This window comes from Oncorhynchus mykiss, chromosome 22, assembly GCF_013265735.2.
Source record: "Oncorhynchus mykiss isolate Arlee chromosome 22, USDA_OmykA_1.1, whole genome shotgun sequence".
In the NCBI taxonomy this organism is placed as follows: Eukaryota; Metazoa; Chordata; class Actinopteri; order Salmoniformes; family Salmonidae; genus Oncorhynchus; species Oncorhynchus mykiss.
Window position 1 is genome coordinate 31,621,286 of NC_048586.1, and position 27,167 is coordinate 31,648,452.

Sequence of the window (27,167 nt, forward strand, 5' to 3'; positions counted from 1 at the left end):
ATTGGAGGCCACGGTAGGAGAGTTGTATGGCATTGAAGCTTGCCTGGAGGGTTGTTAACACAGTGTCCTAAGAAGGGCCAGAAGTATAGAGAATGGTGTCGTCTGCGTAGAGGTGGATCAGAGACTCACCAGCAGCAAGAGCGACATCATTGATGTATACAGAGAAGAGAGTCGGTCCAAGAATTGAACCCTGTGGCACCCCCATAGAGACTGCCAGAGGTCCGGACAGCAGACCCTCCGATTTGACACACTGAACTCTATCAGAGAAGTAGTTGGGGAACCAGGCGAGGCAATCATTTGAGAAACCAAGGCTGTCGAGTCTGCCGTTGAGCATGTGGTGATTGACAGAGTTGAAGGCCTTGGCCAGATCAATGAATACAGCTGCACAGTAATGTTTCTTATCGATGGCGGTTAAGATATCGTTTAGGACCTTGAGCGTGGCTGAGGTGCACCCATGACCAGCTCTGAAACCAGATTGCATGTCAGAGAAGGTATGGTGAGATTCGAAATGGTCGGTAATCTGTTTGTTGACTTGGCTTTCGAAGACCTTAGAAGCCAGGTGGAAAGCATGGCCAGCCGTAGAAAAATGCTTATTGAAATTCTCAATTATGGTGGATTTATCAGTGGTGACAGTGTTTCCTATCTTCAGTGCAGTGGGCAGCTGGGAGGAGGTGTTCTTATTCTCCATGGACTTTACAGTGTCCCAGAACTTTTTTGAGTTAGTGTTGCAGGAAGCAAATTTCTGCTTGAAAAAGCTAGCCTTGGCTTTTCTAACTGCCTGTGTATAATGGTTTCTAGCTTCCCTGAACAGCTGCATATCACGGGGGCTGTTCGATGCTAATGCAGAACACTATATGATGTTTTTGTGTTGGTTAAGGGCAATCAGGTGTGGGGAGAACCAAGGGCTATATATATATATGGTTCTAAATTTCTTGAATGGGGCATGCTTATTTAAGATGGTTAGGAAGCCATTTTTTAAAAATACCCAGGCATCCTCTACTGACGGGATGAGATCAATATCCTTCCAGGATACCCTGGCCAGGTCGATTTGTTGTATCTCACGCACTTCACCCAAGTCTCTTTTGGAAGGCTGTTTGAAAATGGCTCCACACAGACGAGGCAGAAGCACTCCTCTTCATCTGATGATGACTCTTCTACGGTTTTTATTTTTTTAGCTTCTTGGTTTTTGCAGATCCAGATTTTGACTCCCCCCTTGCTTCCCTTTCTTCGGAAACAGCCTTTTGCTAGATCGTGTCACGGTCGTCCTCCTCTTCATCTGAAGAGGAGAGGCGAAAAGGATCAGAGGACCAATATGCGGCGTGGTAAGTGTCCATGGTAAATCTTTAATAAAGAAAGTACTGACACTGCATACAAAACAATAAACCAAATACGACCATGAAGCTACAAATGAGACCTGTGCTGACACAAGCCAATGACATAGACAATCAACCACAAACAAACAGTGCAACTCAGGCTACCTAAGTATGATTCTCAATCAGAGACAACTAATGACACCTGCCTCTGATGGAGAACCATACTAGGCCGAAACATAGAAACGCCCCAAAACATAGAAAAACAAACATAGACTGCCCACCCAACTCACGCCCTGACCATACTAAATAAATACAAAACAAAGGAAATAAAGGTCAGAACGTGACAGATCGTGCCTTATTCTTTTCTATTTCTAGTGCATGCTTCACTGGTGTGTCAGTTAGAATTGCTGTTTTGTGCTGTTTTCTTCCTTTACAAGCTGGTTTTCTGGGGGCCAGCTTTTGGATATGGCCGGATGTCCTCTGGAGATGGTAGTCTGCTGTCAGCAATGGCATTACTGGACAAGGGTGAGCTGGTGCTAGCATAAGAACTGGGCAGGTCTGTGTCTGAGCTCGTGCTAGACAGGGCTGAAATGGTGCTGGGGCCTGGCAGGGCTGAAATGGTGCTGGGGCCTGGCAGGGCTGAAATGGTGCTGGGGCCTGGCAGGTTGGGGCTGGGGCCTGGCAGGTTGGGGCTGGGGCCTGAAAGGTCTGGAATAGTGCTGGGGCCTGGCAGGGCAGGGCTGGTGCTGGGGCCTAGTAGGGTTGGGTTCTGAATGAGGCGATCTGTTACGTAGGATGGCACAAACTCGGTTTCCAGAAATACATCCATGTTGTAAGGTTGTACCCCAGCCACCCTAAAGCCAGCCTGAATGTTCAAGGGGGGTTGCAGCCAGAGGATAGGCGATTGCCACAATCCTAGGAATGTCATAAACTGACATTATCTTCCCGGGATTGTTCCTCATCCAGGCATCACACACGGTGTTGATGTGCCTCTTTAGCGGCCCGTAGACAGACCTGTCTAAGGATTGAAGCCGATGAGAGCAATGGGGTGGGAATGACAGCATAATTATGCCATTTTCTTTGGCATAATTGAGTCCATCAATGGACAGACAAGACTCATGGTTGTCCAAAAGGAGTAAACAGGGCTTCTCCTTTGAACATTTTGTATGCTCGACGAAATGTTTCAGAAAGTGCACATCTTTCAGCCACCCAGAGAGATTTGCCACTCCTTTGCTGCCAGGTGGCCCATTGATCAGGAAATGATTGTGGAAGTTGACACGGGGGAATATAAAATATGGAAGTATATTATTTCCTGTAGCTGAGATAGCTTTTTCAGGGGAGGTCAGTGACCCTACTTGTTTGAATCCACATCTGCCCACCACTTTGTCAGGTTTATGTACAGTGGTCACCCCAGTTTCATCAACATTCCATATGTCTCCTGGTCCAAATTGATATCTCTGTAGCACTTATGCTACATTGTCGAAGAAAGCATTAACATTTTCTCTGTTGAAGCTACTTGCCCTGGCAAGGCTAGTTGCCTCTGGCTTTCTCAGCGACAGCATTGGATGCCGCTTTAAGAAGCCTGTAAACCACTTCGAGCTGGCATTTTCTTTTTCTGCCTACATTGGCGCAAACTTCACCTGGTGTGCCATAGCAAACTGGTAGGCAAGTCTTCTGACCCCACTTAGAGACAGACCAAAATAAATGTCAGCTGACCTAGTAATATACTGAACAAGCTGCAGGTCCAAATCAGGTGAAAAAAACTGCAGTGGTTTTGTATAGCCAACCACTGTTGTTGGCATGGCTGTCTGACTTTCAACTTCTTCTCTGGTAACCTTTTAATAATACAGAGTCAGAGTACGGTAATTTATGTCAAAATCCTTTGCCGTACTCCTGATTGATTTGTTCTGCAACTTCACCTGCCTCATTGCCTTTAACATTATGCCTGTGCTGCCTGTGCTGCCATCCTCTGTTTTCTTTTATCATTTCTAACCATCTTTCTTTCCTTCCCCACTTTCTTTCTTTCTTTCCTTCCTTCTTCCTTCCTTCAAAAACACATTTCCTCATTGCAATTACATATTCATTACAGGCTTATTACGCCCACCTCCCTGTCTACTATCCTTGTTGGCACAATGCAATTCATAACACCACACTAAATTCATGACACTGTATGAAGTAGTGTGTGTGTGTGTGTGTGGATATACTGTCTCATACAGTAGGCATGTAGTGTGTTAGTAGATACACACACACACACACACACACACACACACCAAAGCCTGTCTTGTGTAGTCCAGGGATATGTCTGCTGCTCTAAACTATACGTATATATGATAATACATTTACAGTAACATTTTATGCTATTATCAGAGCTGATTACACAATATCACAATGTTTTTTGAACATGTTCTATGTGTCTATGTATACTGGGGCAAATTGTCACATGTGAAGACTTGCCCAAGATCATTGAGACACTTGTCCCAAACTGACGTGTGCTATTGTTGGCTAAATCTCAAGGTTAGCTCAACATAGGACTGCAACTAAAGCATCAAAAGACACGTTATTGTCTCCATTACTCAGTGTAAAATTATAATTTTGAACATTCATACCTAAATAAAATGTATTGCATAAAATGTAACGTGACAATTATTTTACTTTTGCCCACATGTGAACACGAATTTGACCATAGAACATGTAGTCACATAAAGTAGCTATTTGAGATTGTGCCTCTCATGTTAGAGGTATGAACAGTTTGACCATTTACCCGAATGACAACTTACCTCGTTCTCCCCTACAACTTGATAGCATAGTTTTAAGATTAAAAGTCAAATAAAAGCTCAACTGCTGCCTCCGACGTAATGTTTCATATCCACCACAAGACGACGCCATTGTATTTCCAATGCAACCGCAGGCAGCATCCTTAAAAAAAAAAAAAACTTTTAGGAAGCGAAAAACATTTATTGCTCTGTTGTGAGAAATACAGATCTCTGACAGTGTGCCTGTGCACATATCAGTGACCGTGACGTCAAGGTTTCCCTCACCCACGCCAATTAAAATCTTATGGACTCATATTACGTGTTCCCGTTCTTAACGAATAAACAATGACATTTCATCATTTCATCACATATTCGAGTGGCACCTGTGTTTCTTAATTACAAAAACAAAAGTTACGATTACCGTTTTATTGTCTTCTTCGAAGAACGTAGTAAAACAGATATGAAAAGATGTAATTATGATATATGGGTGACTGTTATCTGTGTTTTAATAGAACAACAAGACATACAATTAAAGTTCCCAACATTTTACAACATTGACCCCCTGAACATTATTATTGCCTTACGAAGAGGTGCGTTTTTTTTTGTTGCCTTAAAATAATTGATTTCTTTACTTTTTCCCAAACTTTTATTCCAATTCAAATCAAATTGTATTTGTCACATGCGCCGAATACAACAGGTGAAGATAGACCTTACAGTGAATGCTTACATACACTACAGCTGCACACTCTGTGTGTAGTGCACTATTGGACATCATTCTGAGTTCCCTACAAATTATAATGATTTTATACTACTTTAATTATTATTATATTACAACTATAGGCCTAATATGTTCATATTTATATTACGACATAGTAATAATACTAACACTATTATGATTATTATTTGTTGTTATTATTAGGATATTGGTGTTATTATTAATTTCCCTAATAAACTATATAGATCATGTGCACTCCATAGGGGTTCAGGCAGGCACGTTTATGCAGCAGGTGGTCGGTCACCTGCTATATGAAACCCCCGGAAGTGTTCTTAGCATATTATTGAAACCAAAATCCATCCCGCTATGGGCCACAGCTGAGTCCCGAGCCAGGATTTTACTGTACACATCCCAAATGGCACCACATTCCCTACATAGTGCACTACTTTTGACCAGAGCCCTATATTCGCCCTGGTCACAACTAGTGCAATAAATAGGGATTAGGGTGGCATTTGGGACATTATCACTGTCTGCACCTTCCAGCGTGATTTATTACACGCCAATACCAAATAACTAATCAGTGGTCTAACTAATTAATGCACATTTGCATTTTTGCATAAGCAATTAGTGCGATGAAAGTGAATTAATTCCGTTTAGCATTTCATTGCAATCTAAGCGTCTATTCAAGCGGATGGGCATTAGTGAAGAATTGGAGTAGGGACTCAGGATGGTTTCCCTGCTCTGAGACAAGGCCGGACGGGGTTCTGATTAGGGAATGGAAGGTCAGATCCTCATATTCAAATAGCTGCAATGGGTTTAGGTTTTGTTTGCAACCAAACACCGAGTTGAACACAATGCATGTTCTCTCTGGTGAGACGGAATAAGAATTCGTTAAACTATGCTATGAGGTCACTGGGAAAACGGCTTGCTTTGCCTGATTTTGACACAATTTAAACCTGGTTTATATTTTTGTATTTAATTTTTGGTTTTAAGAGCAAACAATAAAGTATCATATTATTGAGCACATAATACATTAATAATATTTGCAAAAAAGACAACACTATTACAATATGGCTACAATATAAAGGAATTAGTTGAATTTGCACACTTCTATTTGTGTCTTAAAACGCTTGGCAAATATGTTTAGCTAATATGTTCAACCGATAGCCTGGTCTTAGGGCGGTCACCAGAGTTTCATAACATTTGGGGATAAATCCCGAAGGCCAGGGACTGAGGGGTTTGCGGGCCTGAGAAAAAGAAATAGCCTTTTCGAAAATAATTTCCTGCAATTCTACGTAACTTTACATGACTGTAGACATTTCAGTAATGTTTTTTATACCACACAAAATGACAAGCTACGCTGACATTGACATACTGAGATCAATAAAAAGGACGACCCATGTCTTGGATGCAACCAATAGCATAGGCCAATGAAAATACATATCTCAAGCCTACAATATGATGAGGGAAATTATAGTTTCTAGTTGCATTCACTTATTATACAAACAGTTTTTTCCCTCAATTGTATTTTGAAATAATGAAAAATATAATTTAGCTGCTGGCTGCTGTTCATTGACAGCCACATTGACACCAGCAACAACTCAACAATCATCTGTTTGATATTTGCCGCGCTGGCTGACCATTTGCTCGATTCTCAACTCTATGCATATGCGCTCATAAAGTGACAAAACACAATCAACAGCAATACATTTTTTAAATAAGCTATTAATCATCTGTGGCTAAATTATGCTCTATGGTGTAGTATTTGCAATTATTTCATTTATTTCTGTAGAGACAGAAGTAATTATATAATTTGGCAAATGTATTTCAATTTATCTGCGGCACTTCCAGCACCTCTTCCTGAAAACGCACGACATTTGCTGAAATGCATTATGTACACATATGCACGAATTGAATGCGAGATTGTGTTGCTTCCTGCGGTGCTATGTTTAATTCCGTACGCTGTGCTCTCTCTCCCTAAGGCCAAATAATCAACACTTCTTGTTATTAATTGAATGGATTGTGGTCAGTAACCAAATAGGATATTATTGTGTAGGTAGGCCTACTGTTACAATAATATTTAAAATAATCTATCAGCAAGTAGCCTTGCCTACAATTACAAGATAATAAATGCAGTAAATCAATGAAGCCAATAGGCTAGTGGTTTCAGCTAGATTGTTTTTGAAACGATGTAGGCCTTATGACCTTTTTAACCAATAAGAAAATATGTCAAAATTACTTGATAGCCTATAGGAAAAGTGTAAAAGTGGATTCACATCAGTAGACTAAGTGAAATGCATCAGAAAGTTATTGGAAAGTTCAGGAAAACATCAGGGAAGCTCATCAGGTAGGCTGTAGGCCTAATGTGTGTGTGTGTGTGTGTGTGTGTGTGTGTGTGTGTGTGTGTGTGTGTGTGTGTGTGTGTGTGTGTGTGTGTGTGTGTGTGTGTGTGTGTGTGTGTGTGTGTGTGTGTGTGTGTGTGTGTGTGTGTGTGCGTGTGTGTGTGTGTAGAGAGAGAATACCTGCATTGCTTTCAATTACTAGACTAATGATCACTAGCACTCACCTCCACTTAGCTAACATTTCCCAGCATAATTGTAACTAAATATCCAAAAGGAGATTCAGTGCAAACAACAATCTGACATTGATTGATTTATCAAGGCTTGTCTCAAAGCAGCAAGGATCCTGTCCCAATCAAAACATAGCTGGAACTATCAGTTCCACATGGCAATTGCTTTACATTTATTATAACCAGTGGTGTAGTGCTATCTTTTAGGTAGCCTACCAGAGCACAATTTTGTATTATTATTACATCATCATTTCTGAATGAAAGTTGGTACCTACATGTAGCCTATTGTAGGCTATAAAATCATTGTAGAATATACATACAATAGGCCTACATCCTCCACATTGCACGATTCCATATGTCTACACATAAGTGGCTCAATGAAAATTTTATATTTTTTCAATCCTAAAACACCAAATTAGGCCTACCTTATTATAAATTAGGCCGTCATCACTGTCAATCATGAATAATAATTCTTCACATTTTACAGGTAAAACGTCCATGCTGAATGCATGCCAACCATTGGATCCCAATCTGTTTCATGTGAATATGCATTTCGATCTTCTTGAATGATGTAGGCTAAGTAGCCTAACTACTGTTTCATCGAATTTTAGAGCAGATGGAGTTGAACACAGCCACCTGCATTTTGTTTCATTCAAAGCACATTTTAGACTATGGCACCTGCTGTTGAGTTCTATTCACATGAGAAAAATCCTAAATTGTCATAAGAAATTAAGTGGTGTTTTTGGAATTCGTTTTGTTATGTAAAATACTAATGAATCATTAAGTAATCTTGCAAGACATAGCACCATTCTGAGAAGTGGCTGAGCGTGGAAGTGGCACTACATCCCTGATTATAACTGTTGGGTGACTTCGGGAGTTTCAGCTCTAACCACAGTTTAAATTGCTCACTCAGTTGACAGCATTTTTTTTACACCATCGCAGCAGTGCAAAATATTCGGGGCTGACCCAAAAAGTCAGGTCTCACAGTGTATTATTGAGGCCTAAGTTAGTAATAACGGTCTGTAAAACATGCAAACAAATTGTTTCGTTTAGTTGTTGTTTTCCCCCTTTAGAGCAGCCCAGGTTTTATGCCCCAGCACTACACAGCCGATTCAAATAACCAGCAGGGGGACAGAACCGAGTTTGGGAAACCCTTCTTTAACGGTGTTGAAGTGCTGTGGGCGGTGTTGAAGTGCTGTGGGCGGTGTTGAAGTGCTGTGGGCGGTGTTGAAGTGCTGTGGGCGGTGTTGAAGTGCTGTGGGCGGTGTTGAAGTGCTGTGGGCGGTGTTGAAGTGCTGTGGGCGGTGTTGAAGTGCTGTGGGCGGTGTTGAAAATATCAACCGTCTGCTACCACAGTTTACATGGTCATAGAAATATACAGTCTGGGAAAATGTGTGATGGACCTTCTTCGAGCATTCTAGCAGGGTACTTTCGACCAACAAAACTTGCCCTGGTTTTATGAAAGAATCAAGATAAGGTGTTCCCTGCTTCTCTCTCAGGCAGTACTTCGAGGCGACCAGGTTCTGTGGCCACTTGAAGATTACCTAGTTCACCAAGCAAAGCCATGCTCTGTGCTACTCAACAGGGCAATTTTAAAAGACCCTGTTAAATATAGACCCACGGGGATGATTCAGAGCCGAGCAAACTGTGTGAACTTGTAAGTGTTTTTCTTGGGGTGTCAGACACTATGGAGTTTAACTTTAGGCATTTTTATGGAGATTGTTGCTGCCCGTAGCATTGAATGCAAGGGAAGCCAGCAAGCATTTTGCCTCCCTTGATAAAGAAAGTATAAAATAATAGCCAATCAGCTTTGAGCTAAAGTGAGTGAGCTAAACTGTGAATGGTCCTGCTGTGCCAGTTTGGATTTGGCGTCACTCCTACTAAATCGCATTGAGAGCATATGTCACTGACAGAAAAAAACTTGAAATTGTTGCATCTGATTGTGTTGTCTTCCAGTGTTTAACTAGCTAGCTAAAATTGTCCCTTTCCTAAGTTTGCCATGGATGGAAATAGGGATTTGGACTTGTGGTTTACTTAATTCTCCATACTGGGCAATTCTCCATACTGTTAAGATGGCTGACGTTTTACATGCTTCTGACCAATTGTGCTATTTTGTTCATATTTTAGTTGTTTGTAACTTTTAAAAAAAAAACTATTTTGTACATTATGTTGCTGCTACCGTCTCCGACTCACCAAGAACTGAAAGAAGCTTTTTCCTTTAACAAGTGCGACGAGAAGGATATACTGCTCTCCGGGGAACAGGCCCAGATCCCCGTCATTTGCGTGAAGAAAAGACGGAGGAAAAGAGGATGCAGATCGGGCTGACTTCTGAGAATCTGTATGCGAGCGAGTAAACTCCCACTGCCATCCATTCTACTTGCTAACATGCAATCATTGGAAAACAAAATTGATAACCTACGATTACGATTATCCTACCAACGGGACATTAAGAACTGTAATATCTTATGTTTCACCGATTTGTGGCTTAAGAACGACACGGATAATATAGAACTGGAGAGATTTTCCATGCACCGTCAGAACAGAGAAGCTACGTCTGGTAAGACGAGGGGTGGGGGTGTGTGTCTTTTTGTCAACAAGCTGTAGACCACAAGCAAAAACTAAAGCAGTACGTACCAGTGACTCGCTCAATATGGAAGTGGTCAGATGACGCGGATGCTACGCTACAGGACTGTTTTGCAAGCACTGAACACTGAAAATGTTCCGGGTTTCATCCAATGGCATTGGGGAGTATACCATCTCAGTCATCAGCTTTATCAATAAGTGCATTGACGACGTCATCCCCAAAGTGACCGTACATATATCCCAACCAGAAGCCATGGATTATAGGCAACATCCACATCGAGCTAAAGGCTAGTGCTGCGTTTTCAAGGAGCGGGACATTAATCTGGACACTTATAAGAAATTCCGCTACGCCCTCAGACGAACCATCAAACAAGCAAAGGATCAATACCGGATTAAGACTGAATCCTACTACACCGGCTCTGACACTCGTCGGATGTGGCAGAGCTTGAAAACTATTGTGGACTACAAAGGGAAACCCAGATGCGAGCTGCCCAGTGACGAGCTGAATGCCTTTTATGCTTGCTTCGAGGCAAGCAACACTGAAGCATGTGCGAGAGCACCAGCTGTTCTGGATGACTGTGTGATAACGTTCTCGGTAGCCAATGTGAGCAAGACCTTTAAACAGGTCAACATTCACAAAGCTGCAGGGCCAGATGGATTACCAGGACGTGTACTCAAAGTATGCGCTGACCAACTGGCAAGTGTCTTCAATGACATTTTCAACCTGTCCCTAACTGAGTCTGTAATACCTACATGTTTCAAGCAGACCACCATAGTCCCTGTGCCCAAGGAAGCGAAGGTAACCTGCCTAAATGATTACCGCCCATAGCACTCACGTTGGTAGCCATGAAGTGCTTTGAAAGGCTGGTCATGACTCACATCAACGGCATCCTCCTAGATACCCTAGACCCACTCCAATTCGCATACCGCCCCAACAGATCCACAGATGAGGCATTCTCAATCACACTCCACACTGCCCTTTCCCACCTGGACAAAAGGAACACCTATGTGAGAATGCTGTTCATTGACTACAGCTCAGAGTTCAACACCATAGCGCCCACGAAGCTCATCACTATGCTAAAGACCCTGGGACTAAACACTTTCCTCTGCAACTTCCTGACGGGCCACCCCCAGGTGGTAAGGGTGGCAACAGCACATCTGCCACGCTGATCCTCAACACTGGGGCCCCTCAGGGGTGTGTACTTAGTCTCCTCCTGTATTCCCTGTTCACCCACGACTGCATGGCCAAACACAACTCCAACACCATCATGAAGTTTGCTGACAACACAACAGTGGTAGGCCTGATCACAAACAATGATAAGACAGCCTATAGAGAGGAGGTCAGAGACCTGGCAGTCTGGTGCCAGGACAATAACCTCTCCCTCAGTGTGAGTAAGACAAAGGAGCTGATTGTGGACTACAGGAAAAGACAGGCCGAACAGGCCCCAATTAACATCAACGGGGCTGTAGTGGAGCAGGTCGAGAGTTTCAAGTTCCTTGGTGTGCACATCGCCAACAAACTTCCATGGTCCAAACACACTAAGACAGTTGTGAAAAGGCCACGACAAAATATTTTACCCCCCAGGAGACGGAAAAGATTTGACATGGGTTCCCAGATCCTCAAAAAGTTCTACAGCTGCACCATCGAGAGCATCACCGCCTGTATGGCAACTGCTCTGCATCTGACCATAAGGCACTACAGAGGGTAGTGCGTACGGCCCAGTACATCACTGGAGCCAAGCTTCCTGCAGTACAGGACCTATATAATACCAAAAGGCTCCTTAACAGTTTCTGCCCCCAAGCCATAAGACTGCTGAACAATTAATCAAATATGGCCACCGGACTATTATATTGACCCCCCCCCCCCCCCCCCCACACACTTGTTTTGTACACTGCTGCTATTTGTGTTTATTATCTATGCATAGTCACTTCACCCCTACCTACATGTACAAATTGCCTCATCTAACCTGTACCCCCGCACACTGACTTGGTACCGGTGCCCCTTGTATATAGTCTCGTTATTGTTATGTTATTGTGTTACTTTTTATTATTTCAGTGTTTTTACTTTTGTTTATTTGGTAAATATTTTCTTAACTCTTCTTGAACTGCATTGTTGGTTAAGGGCTTTAAGGGCTTGTAAGTTAACATTTCACGGTAAGGTCTACACTTGTTGCATTCGGTGCATGTAACAAACAAAGTTTGATTTGATTACAATGTGGATTCTGATCCAGCCATTAATTCATATATTGTGCTCCTGGCTTCAGAGGATGGAAGTTCAATGTAGCTAGATGTAGAAGGCTAATTTTAACTAGCTAACATTGCCCATGAAAGTAAGTTAGATCAGCAAACAAGCATTTTAGCCAAGTAGCCTAGGACAACAAAAAATAAACGTTTGTATTGTATGATAGAGTGATAGACCATTTCGGATGTCACTGTTTCGGCTGTCACCTACTGTTTCGCATTTCGGATGTCACCTACTAAGTGTAGGTGATTTGATGATGTTGAAATGTTGAAGTTGAAATGTTGCTGGAATAGTGGAGGCAGCTCCTGTTTTTTTTGCGACTTGTGGTAACTCTCCGTGGTTCTAAATCCATAGTTGTTTAGTGGTCCATCCAAAAATGTCACAAATGTTAACTTGCTTGACCATGCTTTAAGTCATGTAACTGTTTGTTTCATGCAATATGCTTTGTGGACTTCACTGGACAGAGGTTGCTCTCTGGTTTTGTGATGAAACAAAGCTGTGGTTGAATTTATTCTGCCACTGTATCGTCTTATTGTCTCAGCCTTTAGGCCTATATCACAGTTTCAAGGTATATGAACTAACAGGTCATAGAGAAAACAACATAATTATCACAACACAGGTTGTAAAATGGCTTTTATGTATGGCTTCCCCAGTGATTATACTCACGCATCGCTACTGCAATAATGGCATACTCTTTTGGACCAGACAACATCAGATATGCATACATACATAGACAGAGGGGCGCTGTTTCGCTCACTCTGATGCTTTCTCCGGTGAGATACAGTACATTCAGCCTCTTGTGAATTGAAGGAAAATTATGAACACAGAGAAAAGCCTGGCTTTTCTTGTCATCCATGAATACACACAAATGGCATATTTCCCATTTGCAAGTTAACATTTTTGTGATTGTCCATCATTTAGGCAAAATGGTTTTACTTTACGCCTTTTGTTTGGAATAAAGAAGGGAGTTATTTTAGCAATTATCTATCAGCAGGCCTAGGCTACTGTAGGCTATATATACATATACTGAATAAAAATATAGACACAACATGCAACAATTTGAACGTGGTTCAGTTCTGTTTTGATTGTCTGTTGTTACCCCCACTTGTTACGGTGTCTTTCTGTACAACGGTCAACACGTCGATTTTGTTGGGGGGGGATTAAATTGAACAGACGACTGCAGATTTTGGACGTTGCATCAGGGTAGTGAGCTGTGAAACAGGCTTTTGTTAGTGCGCGTGCGACTCGCGTGCCGACCAGCAGATTGAAAAGAGGGGGAGACTCCAGGTTCATTACTTCAACCAGCTCCGTCCAGACCATTACAACCACTGTTGCCAATCAACATCACGCACTGCTAGAGATGGGGGACAATAACACTTCAACTATTGCAGATAAACACTGATGCAGGCAGCAGTGAGCAAAACAAAAAAAGTAATGCAGTTAGTCTAAATTCATTGTTGTAATTACAATGTTGCATAGCATGTAATTACTTGCATTATATTCTTCTCCATGGATAGCCTACTTTTATTTAAAAAAATGTCTCACAGCATTATCATGCGCTGAAAAATAGATATGAAGGGCCAGTATGGGACCTTATTCTTGTCTTGGTGACTTGGCGTGTTTATTAGGCTATTTAATTTGTTCAATATCCGCAAAGTGGGCTAATGTGCATTATTCTATACACTACACTAATGTACATTATTCTATAATTATGATATTTATGATTAATAACATCATAATCAACCCATTTATAAGAGGACACACGTGGGGAATGGGTTGGGCTTGAGTATTAGTAGTGATTGAATATGTCCTATGCTCGAAAGGGTTAATCCATCCTGCGGGTCCACAAGGATCCACGGAGGCCCTAACTGGCGACAGATGGCCACTTTCTTTTGGCCACAAAGGAGCGGAATACAGAGCCCTGGCGAATACAAATGGGACCGTGTCACGTGACGCTTGGGGCCGTTTCTGCTTGACGTAGATGGACCATATGGCGCGTGCCGAGAGTAAGGCCATGGGTGGGTGGAGCCTGTTCCTGCCAGTCATTAAGTGAAGCGATGGTGATGGTATTAGGGATACAACCATAGAGACATACAGGTTCATCTTTCTCTCCCAGTCCCTTGCAGCATCAGCAGCAGCACTATATAACACGAGCATCCGTCGGCGCAGCCACATTACAGTCCATTCACCGGACCTCACACTTCAGGAGGGGCATGCCAGAGTCATAACAAGATCATTCTGCAAAACATAGGTATTTATTTATCAATCATATAATGTAATTACTTATTTATGCAAATGTTTTGGGTGAAAGGAATGCTGTGATTTGTCTGTTACATGGACATAAAGCAGGCTACAATTATTCAGCAGTTAAAGGTTTTCTGAACAAGCTTGAATTATTTATTGATACAAACCTTCTCAGATGAGAGGTGATGTGACCATTTCGCACCTGTTACAGAAAGGAAACAGGGATTCGGATATTCTGATTGAACTCAGCAATGACATCAGATGTCTCAATTAACTGGAGATTTAAAAATAAGTAATTGAAAATAATTTTGATCAAATTGACTTGTTATGTCAAGCTATTAGGTGATAATTGAATAATTGATGTATTATGCTCCTATGTTTTGGTTTATCCTGACCACAAATTAATGTTCTACATTTTGCTCTTAAACTCTAATGAATTTTTATGACACATATAATCATCGGTATTGCAAAAGTAATATTGGATCTGATACAAAAATAGTTTTTTTGTTTGACTTAGATTAGTAGCCCAATGCACCAGTAGCCCATGTTCCAAAACGAACTCTTATTGAATAGGCTATTAGTCAAGTACCAAATGATGTCCAAATGATTCTGCTCACGGTTGTCTTTTTTATTGACAGATTTCCAATATGACTAAATCCTACACGGAACAGACCATGATGTCATCAGAACCCCAGGATTCTGCGACCTGGACTGACGAATGTCAGCGCTCCCAGGACGAACAGGATATGGAGAAGAAGAACGGCGCGCTTGAGTCCATGCACGGGGCCCTCGAGGATGACGACGAAGATGGGTTAAACAGACTGGATGAGGATGATGATGAGGAGGAAGAGGAAGAGGAGGAAGAGGAAGGCGACGATCAAAAGCCTAAACGTCGTGGACCAAAAAAGAAGAAAATGACAAAAGCCAGGATGCAGAGGTTTAAGATGAGGCGCCACAAGGCGAACGCGCGGGAAAGGAATCGTATGCACGGACTCAACGACGCGCTGGAGAGTTTGCGTAAAGTTGTGCCATGTTACTCCAAAACCCAAAAGCTCTCAAAAATCGAGACTCTGCGGCTGGCTAAAAACTACATCTGGGCCCTGTCAGAGATCCTGCGGTCAGGGAAAAGCCCAGACGTCATATCATTTGTCCAGGCCTTGTGTAGGGGCTTGTCACAGCCCACTACTAACCTAGTGGCAGGCTGTCTCCAGCTCAACCCCAGAACTTTGCTCCCGGAGCAGACACAGGAGATACCATCTCATATGCAACCAGCAAGTGCTTCCTTCGCCGCGCATCCATACTCCTACCAGACCCCGGGTCTTCCCAGCCCTCCATATGGTACAATGGACAGCTCCCACGTCTTCCACGTCAAGCCCCATTCATACGGAAGCGCGCTGGAGCCATTCTTTGAGACCGCGCTGCCGCTTACAGACTGCACTAGTCCATCATTCGACGGACCCTTAAGCCCACCACTGAGTGTCAACGGGAACTTTTCCTTCAAACACGAGCCTTCGTCAGAGTTCGAAAAGAACTACGCCTTTACCATGCACTACCAGGCTGCTGCGGGACTGGCAGGTCCACAGGGACACGCGTCCCTTTACCCGAGCTCTGCGCCGCGGTGTGAGATACCGATGGAAAACATTATGTCGTACGAAGGACACACTCATCACGAGAGAGTCATGAATGCTCAGCTTAACGCTATATTTCATGAATCGTAAATACATTGAACGTGCATCAAAGACTGACAAGCGCGCGTCATGATATGGTATCCTCTTGCCACTGATGCAAAATAGCAATTATAATCCGCTTGTATGTATTTATTGTTGTTACTGCCTTTAGAAGTGCGGATGCATATGCATATTCTTTTTCACCTAATGTACTGTATTGTATTCGCTTCTACATTATGGTACAGGTCACGTTGTGGAAATAGTGGTGACCATACTGAGAATGTGTTGATTATCCATGTTACAAAATCACAAGCAATAATTTGGAAAACTATGCAATTTATAAACAAATACTTGGGACAATAAAAAAAATATTATAAATATTTCTATATTTTTCAACCTGCATTTTCCAACTGATCTATCCTATCCTGAGTAATTTTGTTGTGATTTTGTACAGCATTATTCATTATTAGTTCCTATTTCATTTCATGTTACTCCATGCTATGTTTTATAAAATAGTTATGTCATGTTTATATGATGCAACCGTTTTATGAAAGATCATTATCTATACAGAGGCAAGTGCTCATACTCTGTTGCCTTAGCGATTATTTACTGCAATTCGTGCAAAGCTGCACAATATTGAACATTTTATTTTCCCCCAAAACATAGCCTATCTTGGCTACTTAACAATCAGGAATGTTATATCGCTGAATAGGGGATACTTACTTGCAAAGTAGCCTAAATACCTTGATTGTGTATAAAAAGCTTAACTATCACCTGAAAATACTCATTGTATAAAACTAATGCTTTATTATTTCATATAAAACATGTACATTGACGTGGGCCATACCCCATGCGAAATCATCTGCAGCACATTTTGGAACAAACCAGGAACCATCTCATTGTGCCATTGCATGAATGTGCAAATCAGTGAAGAAGAGCCATTTGCAGCATCTGATGCTCAAATTCAATGTGTGTTGTATATCGTTTGTAAACATTTTACAATGTAGGTAGGTGGGTGTTAGAGCCCATTAGAGGACCGCGTGGCATTAAATTACTCATAATATGTTCGTTACTTATCCTATATTTTATTTCGAAGGTTTAAACGTTTAATTCTCTCCCAATGTGATTCAAGTGTACATAATTGCGTTGAGATAAATGTATAATGCATATCTCATGAGGAGCACTCAATTATTTATATAATAAAGTGAATGAGTAGCCTACAATTTCTATCACGATTGTCTGTTAACCTTCCAACATCTCTATTATAGGTTAATAATCCAATTATAAGTAAAAATAACATCTAAAGTAAACGTATAACTTAAACTGTCAAACCACGTGTTTTTAAGGCAAAACTAAGTAAGATTTCGCAATGGTTTAAAGTCCCGCAGTCTGCGGGGTTGCAAAATAACCTTGACTTCTTTTGGGATAGTCCTTTTGCTCTGGCAAATCATCCGAGACAATCTAGTCCCGATTATTATTTTTCATGCATCACTATTACGCACGATGGATAGTGAACATTTATCTGCCCATATGTAAACTATATTATTCTCTTAATAAATTATTACAATTACAAAGCAACTTAATATGAGTGAAAATGAGCAAACATCCCCCTATTAAATGTAGGCATACCTTAAGGCTGAAGGACAAAACAAGCGTTTTTCCTACCATGCCACGGGTAGCTGCAGTCAAGGGGCATTCACATGCCTCCATGGCGAAGTCCTAAATGGCACCCTAATACTTTGGAGCAGAACACCACGAGTCCTAGTCGAAAGTAGTCCGCGATATGTGCCATTTAGGACTTACACCACAGTGTATGCAAACCGAGCTAGGCACATATGTTACTTCTGCAGGGGAGGTTTTTAATTTATGAAAATTATATTGTGTATGCATAAACACTCTCTGGCTGCGTCTATAACCCAAAACTTCCATCATAAGGGAAAACCCCAGCGAGTGAGCTAGCCAGCCATCATCAATATGGTAGTTATATTCTGCATTGTGCTGTATATTTCCTGTTAAAGTAGTATAAATAACAATTGGTGGCGTATTGTATCCGCCCTTCCTCGATAATATACCAGCACCACCGTTCAATTGGCATGGGTAAACCGTTGGAATAATTTAATGACTACATATTAGATGAAAGTAAACCCTCACTGCATGCCCCCAACAATTACAGAAATATGCAGTCCTGGAATCTGTATCCCATAGCCTCTGTCAACGGGTCTCCAAAACACTTATTTATAATTTCAAACATGCACAGTTTTGTTATTTCAGACCTTTACCCTGGACCAATCAAATCACAGGGGAAGTGCATCCCTCCGTGTCATCTGAATCTTTATACATGGGCGTGCAGGGTTCCTGTGTTAAATCAGGAACTGTCCATGGTGCTGCGAAGGCTATTGGTGCCTCAGCTGCCCTGTCGAGGTCTTTTATTGCTCAGTATATAACAGCATATTCCATTGAATGTCAGAACTATATAAAGGCCACTGTTCTATATTTAGTTCGATTGAGTCATAAACCCTGATAATAAAACAGAGTTAAACGCAATGTCATAATAGACATCAGGATAGGCAACAAAAAAAAAAGATCAACCAATACCCTACCTGTGCATAACTTAAACTTTATGAATATACAATTTGGATACGGTTATAGCCTATTGATAGACCAGGTTTATAATGACATCAGCACTTTAACCATATAAAATAGTTGATATAAAGTCAGGGTGACTAATAACTGTAGGTTACACCAAGCATAATAATTATCCTACACCCTGAAAAAGGCAGCGTTGTTTGGTTGACCCAACTGCTGGGTTGCAGGCCTTGGGTCACTTCGTTGAGTTGTTTTCTTTAAAAAGAGCAAAGGTGGGTTGTTAGTGCTGGGTTATTTGGTACTGTGTTACTGAGATATGACACCTCAGAGGATAAGTTCATTAGAGTTACCAGCCTCAGAAATGCCTGCCCAAATAAATGCTTCACAGAGTTCAAGTAACAGACATCTCAACATCAACTGTTCAGAGGAGACTGTGTTAATCAGGCCTTCATGGTCGAATTGCTGCAAAGAAACCACAATGAAAGGACACTAATAATGAGAAGAGACTTGCTTAGGCAAAGAAACATGAGCAATGGACATTAGACTGGTGGAAATCTGTCCTTTGGTCTGATGAGTCCAGATTTTTGGTTCCAGCTGCTGTGTCTTTGTGAGATGCAGAGTTGGTAAATGGATGATCTCCACATGTGGTTCCCACCGTGAAGAATGGAGGAGGAGGTGGGATGGTGTAGGGGTGCTTCGCTGGTGACACTGTCAGTGATTTATTTTGAATTCAAGGCACACTTAACCATCACGGCTACCACAGCATTCTGCTGCGGTACGCCATCCCATCTGGTTTGCGCTTAGTGGGACTATCATTTGTTTTTCAACAGGACAATGACCCAACACACCTCCAGGCTGTGTAAGGGCTATTTGACCAATAAGGAGAGTAATGGAGTGCTGCATCAGATGACCTGGCCCCCACAATCACCCAACCTCAACCCAATTGAGATGGTTTGGGATGAGTTGGACTGCAGAGTGAAGGAAAAGCAGCCAAACTGTGCTCAGCATATATGGTAACTCCTTCAAGACGGTTGGAAAAGCATTCCAGATGAAGCTGGTAGAGCGAATGGTAGAGCAAAGGGTGGCTACTTTGAAGAATATAAAATATATTTTGATTTATTTAGCACTTTTTTGGTTACTACATGATTCCACATGATGTGTTATTTCAATGTTTTGATGTCTTCACTATTATTCTACAATGTAGAAAATAGTAAAAATAAAGAAATACCCTAGAATGTGTAGGTGTGTCTACTTTTGGCTGGTATTTTGTGTGTATGTTGTTTCATTATTCTTTTTTTATTGTAATGTTTACAGGGCTCTCTTGTAATATAGATGTTTAATCTCAATGTGACTCCCTGTTTAAATAAGGTTCAATAAAATAAACAAGAGCTATCTGAAAGCCAAGCCTATAATAAGACACGCCTCCTGAAAATATCCTAAGGATTACATAATAAAAGACCCAGCTGCTAGGTCAACCCAGCATGAGAGTAAAAAATATCAAAATAATGGTTCAATTAACCCATATTTGGGTTATTCACGCAACCCAACTGGTTGGGTCAAAATAATCCAGCGTGTGTTCTGCCCAATATTTACCCACCAAAAAACACAAATTGTTTTATTTTTTAGCAATATGCAATTGGTAGTTACATTCTTGTCCCATCGTTGCAACTCCCATACGGACTCGGAAGAGGCGAAGGTCGAGAGCCACGTGTCCTCCGAAACACGACCCTGCCAAGCTGCACTAGTTCTTGACACACTGCTCACTTAACCTGGAAGCCAGCTGTACCAATGTGTCGGAGGAAACAAAAGTCAGCGTCCATGCCACAAGGAGTTGCTTGGACAAGGACATCCCGGCCTGCCAAACCCTCCCCTAACCCAGACGACGCTGGACCAATTGTACGCCGCCTCATGGGTCACCCGGTCAGCTGCGACACAGCCTGGGATCAAACCCGGGTCTGTAGTGACACTTGAAGCACTGCGATGCAGTGCCTTAGACCCCTGCGCCACTCGGGAGGCCCCAAATTGGGTTGTTTTTATTCCAGCATTTTTAAGAGTGTAACATGCTTCAATATAGAAAAATAAAATTAATATTCTTTTGAACTTCTATTATGTTCAGTTTAATGTTTTACAGTGAACTATCCCTAATAGACTCTATGATAATACAGTTTTGCTTAGCATTTTAATAGAAGTTACAGTCAACCTTGTGTCAAACAAAACTACACAACAAAAATAATCTATGGATTTTACATGACGGGGATAATAGAAATGGATCTTTTGGTCACAGATACCTTAAAAAAAAGTAGGGGCATGGATCAGAAAACCATTCAGTATCTGATGTGACCACCATTTGCCTCATGCAGTGCGACACATTTCCTTTGCATAGAGTTGATCAGGCTGTGGAATGTTGACCCACTCCCCTTCAATGGCTGTGCGAAGTTGCTGGCGTGGTTACACGTGGTCTGCACTTGTGAAGTCGGTTGGACGTACTGCCAAATTCTCTAAAACAACGTTGGAGGTGGCTTATGGTAGAGAAATTAACATTCAATTCCCTGGCAACAACTCTGATGGACATTCCTGCAGTCAGCATGCCAATTGCACACTCTTGCGACATCTGTGGTATTGAATTGTGTGACAAAACTGCTAATTTTAGAGTAGCTGTTTATTGTCCCCAGCACAAGGTGCACCTGTGTAATGATCATGATGTTTAATCAGTTTCTTGATATGCCACAACTGTCAGGTTATCTTGGCAGAGGAGAAATAACAGGGATAACTAACAGGGATGTAAACAAATTTGTGCAATACTTGACAGAAATAATATTTTTGTGCATATGGAACATTTCTGGAATCTTTTATTTCAGCTAATCAAACATGGAACCAACACTTTACATGTTGTGTTTATATTTTTGTCAGTGGTGTAAAGTACCTAAGTAAAAATACTAAGTCGTTTTTGGGGGTACAGTTGAAGTCAGAAGTTTACATACACCTTTACAACTCAGTTTTTCACAATTCCTGACATTTAATCCTAGTAAAAATTCCCTCTCCTAGGTCAGGTAGGATCACCACTTTATTTTAAGACTGTGAAATGTCAGAATAATAGTAGAGAGAATTATTTCTTTCAGCTTTTATTTCTTTCATCACAGACAGAACGCGTCTCCTTTCTGAGTGGTATGACGGTTGCATGGTCCCATGTTGTTTATACTTGCGTACTATTATTTGTACAGATGAACGTGGTACCTTCAGGCGTTTGGAAATTGCTCACAAGGATGAACCAGACTTGTGGAGGTCTACAATTTTTTATCTGAGGTCTTGGCTGATTTCTTTTGATTTTCCCATGATGTCAAGCAAAGCGGTACTGAGCTTGAAGGTAGTCCTTGAAATACATCCACAGGTACACTTTCTATTGGCTCAAATTATGTCAATTAGCCTATCAGAAGCTTCTAAAGCCAGGACATCATTTTCTGGAATTTTCCAAGCTGTTTAAAGGCACAGTCAACTTAGTGTATGTAAACTTCTGACCCACTGGAATTTTGATACAGTGAATTATAAGTTAAATAATCTGTCTGTAAACAATTGTTGTAAAAATGACTTGTGTCATGCACAAAGTAGATGTCCTAAACAACTTGCCAAAACTATAGTTTGTTAACAAGTAATTTGTGGAGTGGTTGAAAAACAAGTTTTAATGACTCCAACCTAAGTGTATGTAAACTTCTACTGTATCTGTACATGACTATTTATATTTTTGACAACATTTACTTTTACTCCACTACATTCCTAAAGAAAATACTGTACATTTTACTCCATACATTTTCCTTGACACCCAAAACTACTCGTTACAATTTGAATGCTTAGGAGTACAAGAAAATGTTCCAAATCATGCACTTGTCAAGAGAACCTCCATGGTCATCCCTACTGCCTCTGATCTGGCAGACTCACTAAACACAAATACTTAGTTTGTAAATGTTTGTAAATGATGTCTGAGTATTGGAGTGTGCCCCTGGCTGTCAATTAAAATAATAATAATAATAAGGAAATCGTGCTGTCTGGTTTGCTGAATATAAGGAATTTGATGTATAGCATTTACTTTTGACAATTGAGTACTTTTCCCACCACTGTACATAAGTACATTTAAAACCAGATACTTTTAGACTTCTACTCAAGTAGTATTTTACTGGGTGACTTTCACTTTTACTCAAGTCATTTTCCATTAAGATATCTTTACTTTTACTGAAGTATGACAATTGAGTACTTTTTCCCACGCTGATTTTTGTTCAGTACCTATAGGTTCACAGCTTCTTAAACTGATGCAATGCTCTATCCTTAATAAACGTAGTCGTTATGTATTATTTATTAAAGTAGCAAAGTCATCTTGGTCCCATATGTCATCCATAAGATGCAAGTGAGCAACTTCAAGAAATAAACTATGGAGATGCAGGCGCATGACCGGGAGGGACGGCCACGGGCGCGCGAGGCCGAGGGGGAAGTTTCAACTGGCGGACCTGCCATAATAACCTTACCGTCGCGGGCACGCGCCCACCCAGTAAATAGTCTCCAAGGCACCATTCCGAAAAATAGACTTTACTCTTGTCGTATTTAAATCATGTTTGAATCCCCTTTAAAATCAAATGCACGGAACGCTTGGTCAGAGAGCCAGGAGGAGTTGAGCGAGACGGAACCGGTGTCGCCCGTGAGTAAAGGAAACCGTGGGAAGAAGAAGAAAAACAGAAGGCAACAACCACAACAACAAAAAATCGAGAAACGCTCGGTCTCAGCTCCCCAGCTTTGCGGGGAGGAGTCGTTTGATGGGGATGATGAACAGTCAGAGAAACGGTACACCGATTACGACAAACCGATAGTGAGAGGGATATTTCAAATAGGGAAGAAGAGTCACGACGTCCTTCTGACATCGATGAGGGTTACATGGAGTCCTATTCAGCCAGAGACCCCTACAGGTGAGCTCACTGTGCCAGACTGCTGGTGTGTTGGTTTCTTCTGACAGTGATGCAGCCGACTGTAGCACTAGCATACAACGGGGAGTTGATTCATAAACCATAGTATTTTAACATGAAAACACAAGTGTTCCATTTTCACAGCTTTAGTGAAACAGAATGTTCATGCATTCGATAAATTCTCATGAAGTGACAATGTCAGAATAAGCTGGATGAACATGTAACTAACCTACAGCTACATGAAACAAGATTAGCCCATGATTCAGTAGCTGACCGGAGAAAATGAGCAACATCAATGACGTAGTGCAGACCATACTTGGCTGAGGCGTCAGCTATAAACATTTAAAGAAGGCTTATTAGGCTATTGGCTGGCTCAGCTCTACAAGTGGTCGAATACAATTTAAAATAATGTATTTCGGCCTACAGAAACATAACACAACACAAAGTAGCCTAGTATTTATTCCAGCAGAACAGGCTTGCCTATAAGGCGCATGATATCACTCTCACTTTAAGGTAGATGACCATTAACCGAGCCGCATTATCCTACAGCAGGGGCTGGCCATTGACTGTGCTCTTCCGTTTATGTCACCGTTGACAAGGAGGGATGAAATTGATTTTAGACTTATCTTTGACATAGCTTGACAACTAAAGAAACAGAAGTCTTGAACCATAAAGTTTTGAATATTGATAGGTAGGCTAAGCAACTATAGTAGATTAGCAACAGTTAATAGGCCTGGCCCTACATCAAATGTTGTAAACAAATACTGTATGTGTAGGCCTACAGGAAGCTAGCTACCTTGTTTAATAACATCAATATTGAATTCTCTGAGCTGTTTGCATAGAACCCCCCCCCCCCCCCACCACCACCACTGAAATAGATGACTAAAAGAGAGAAAGTGTCCGTTGCCAGAAAGTCATGTGTAACAGATGTGTTGGTAATAGACTCTGTCTCTGACCAGCCGGTTGACTGTTCTGAACACCTAAAGCACGGCATCTGGCGCTACTGTGGGCAGTTAGGATGTGTCACAAATGGCACCCATTTCCCTACATAGTACACTACTTTTGACCAGGGCCCATAGGGCTTCTGTCAAAAGTAGTGTACTGGGTAGAGAATAGGGTACCATTTGGGATGCAACGCTAGAATATGTCCAAGTAAAGGATACTAACACATCGCCATCTGCATCTCCACATTGAAGGATGGATACATGAGACATCGTGATCATCATGGGGTGGTTTAGGAAGCCCCACTTGGTTACATTTTTAACATCCTGAATGTAAATGTATTGTTCTTTTTTAAATGTACAAATATACACATTTGTTTTTAAGATTTACAATTTTACTACAAGTTGAATTATATGAAGATTTACCTCAACACTTTTCTATACAAAGATAACTTTTCATACTTTTAATTTTCACATAAAAATATGAACTTTTCATGATAATCAATTTAAATTTCTAGCAGTTTCTAATGTCCAGTCAGACTTCATAAAAATGATGAAAAGCATCCATAATGGTTGATCCTGAGTTGAAACGTTTCCATCCAAATAAAATCAAGACATCTGAAACATATTGGAGAGTTTGCAATAGACAGTCAACTCTTTATGTTGTTGTTTGTTGTTGTACAGTATAGATTTCATGCCTCAAATAATCAATTGCCTAGTGAAAGAGAGAGCAGACTTCATTTAGCTACTTTTTTTATATATATTTTTTTTGTAGTACTTTTTACCCCTTTTTCTCCCCAATTTTGTGATATCCAATTGGAAATTACAGTCTTGTCCCGTCGCTGTAACTCCCGTACGGACTCTGGAGAGGCGAAGTTCGAGAGCCATGCGTCCTCCGAAACACGGCCTTGCCAAGCTGCACTGCTTCTTGACATGCTGCTCGCTTAACCCGGAAGCCAGCCGCACCAATGTGTCGGAGTCAACACTGTACAGCTGACGAAAGAAGTCAATGTGCATGCGCCCGGCCCACCACAGTCGCTAGAGCTCGATGGCACAAGGACATTGCCACGTCTGATTCGCTAGAAGTTCTCGATTTGATGTGTTCTGCCCGGGATAGCAGATCCTAACAGTGGTCTCAATCATCACATGAAATACAACTTACAGTTAGTTGCCTGTATATCTGGCATGCAGAAGTTACCCTAATGTTCAAAGATATACAATGTTGTGGAGTTTTTAATTGACAGAAAATAAGCTTATGTTATTATTGAGGAATAGGTAATAACAGGTATTTAATGAGGTAGCCTACTGAGCCTATTCTGAATTCATGTACTTATTATATAGCGTGGCAATTCTTTTTGCAGTAAATATTCAGCAGTTTTATCACGCTTGCAATGATATCTGAGGGGGAAGAAAACAGTCTTCATTGTTTGCAGTATCTTCTTTGTTGTTGTAACATCGCAAATAGACGTTTCACCGTCACGGAATCCATCTTTAATAGACAGTATCACCCCATTTCTTATTCTGTATGCATCAACTCACCACAGACAGATACTATTCATAGTGAATTCTAATTCCATGTAAACATACTGAAGTGTTGTGTTTTCCCAGAGGCTCCTACAGATGTAGGATCTTCATTTGAGCCAGTTCGCTATAGCAGAAAAATAATCCTGCAGCAATAGGAAATGTGAATTATTATGTGGATTCTAATTAATGGACATTTTTGTAGGGGTTGATAATATTTTTGCGTGGAAATTATAAACTTAGGAGCACTGACTGATGTTATCTGTGTGATGTACCGTATGAGTTCATGCCTCCAAATCTAATTATATTTGTCACATGCTTCGTAAACTACAGGTGTAGACTAACAACAATGCAGAGTTAAAGATATAATAAAAATAGAAATAGTGACACGAGGAATAAATACACAGTGAATCGCAATAACGAGTAAAAATAACATGCCTGTATACACTGAGTGTACAAAAGATTAGGGTAGGGTTAAACATTAGTCTTACCTTCCTAATATTGCGTTGCCCTTTTGCCCTCAGAACAGCCTAAATTTGTCGGGGCATGGAAATCTTTCCACAGGGATGCTGGCCCATGTTGACTCCAATGCTTCCCACAGTTGTGTCAAGTTGGCTGGATGTCCTTTGGGTGGTGGACCAATCTTGATACACACGGGAAACTGTTGGGCCTGAAAAACCCAGCAGTGTTGCAGTTCTTGACACACTCAAACCCGGTGCACCTGGCACCTACTACCATACCCTGTTCAAAGGCGCTTAAATATTTATTCTTGCCCCTTCACCCTCTGAATGGAACACATACACAATCCTTGTCTCAATTGTCTCAAAACTTAAAAATCCTTCTTTAACGGGTCTCCTCCCCTTCATCTACACTGATTAAAGTGGATTTAACAAGTGACATCAATAAGGGATCATAGCTTTCACCTGGATTCACCTGGTCAGTCTATGTCATGGAAAGAGCAGATGTTCCTAATGTTTTGTACCCTTAGTGTACATGGCTATATGTATATACACGTAGCTTAGCGCTTAGAGCGTTGGGCCAGTAACTGAAAGGTTGCTGGTTTGAATACCCGAGCTGACAAGGTGAA

The 27,167-nt window shown here is 41.3% G+C and overlaps 2 protein-coding genes across 3 annotated transcripts in view; both read left to right on the forward strand.

Moving 5' to 3' along the window:
- The first annotated feature begins 14,224 nt into the window (after nt 1-14,224).
- neurod1 (neuronal differentiation 1) lies at nt 14,225-17,313 on the forward strand. The gene is made up of 2 exons (XM_021579534.2): nt 14,225-14,426; nt 15,058-17,313. Exon 2 carries the CDS (start codon nt 15,067-15,069, stop codon nt 16,135-16,137), a length of 1,071 nt encoding a protein of 356 aa, XP_021435209.2. The 5' UTR covers nt 14,225-14,426; nt 15,058-15,066; the 3' UTR covers nt 16,138-17,313.
- A 5,821-nt stretch (nt 17,314-23,134) lies between these two features.
- The window catches only part of cerkl (ceramide kinase-like), a 92,545-nt gene continuing 88,512 nt past the window's right edge, over nt 23,135-27,167 (forward strand). Inside the window, exon 1 of one of the 2 annotated variants that reach the window (XR_005038821.1) lies at nt 23,135-23,621. Coding sequence is in view for 1 of the 2 variants with exons in the window: in XM_021579536.2 (XP_021435211.2) it covers nt 23,270-23,621 (352 nt within the window). In the remaining variant the exon portion in view is untranslated. The remainder of the gene's footprint in view (nt 23,622-27,167) is intronic. The other variant, XM_021579536.2, reaches the window with a different exon arrangement.

Excerpts from the sequence above, each read along its gene's own strand:
- neurod1 (XM_021579534.2), top strand. The coding sequence starts at position 15,067 with ATGACTAAATCCTACACGGAACAGACCATGATGTCATCAGAACCCCAG.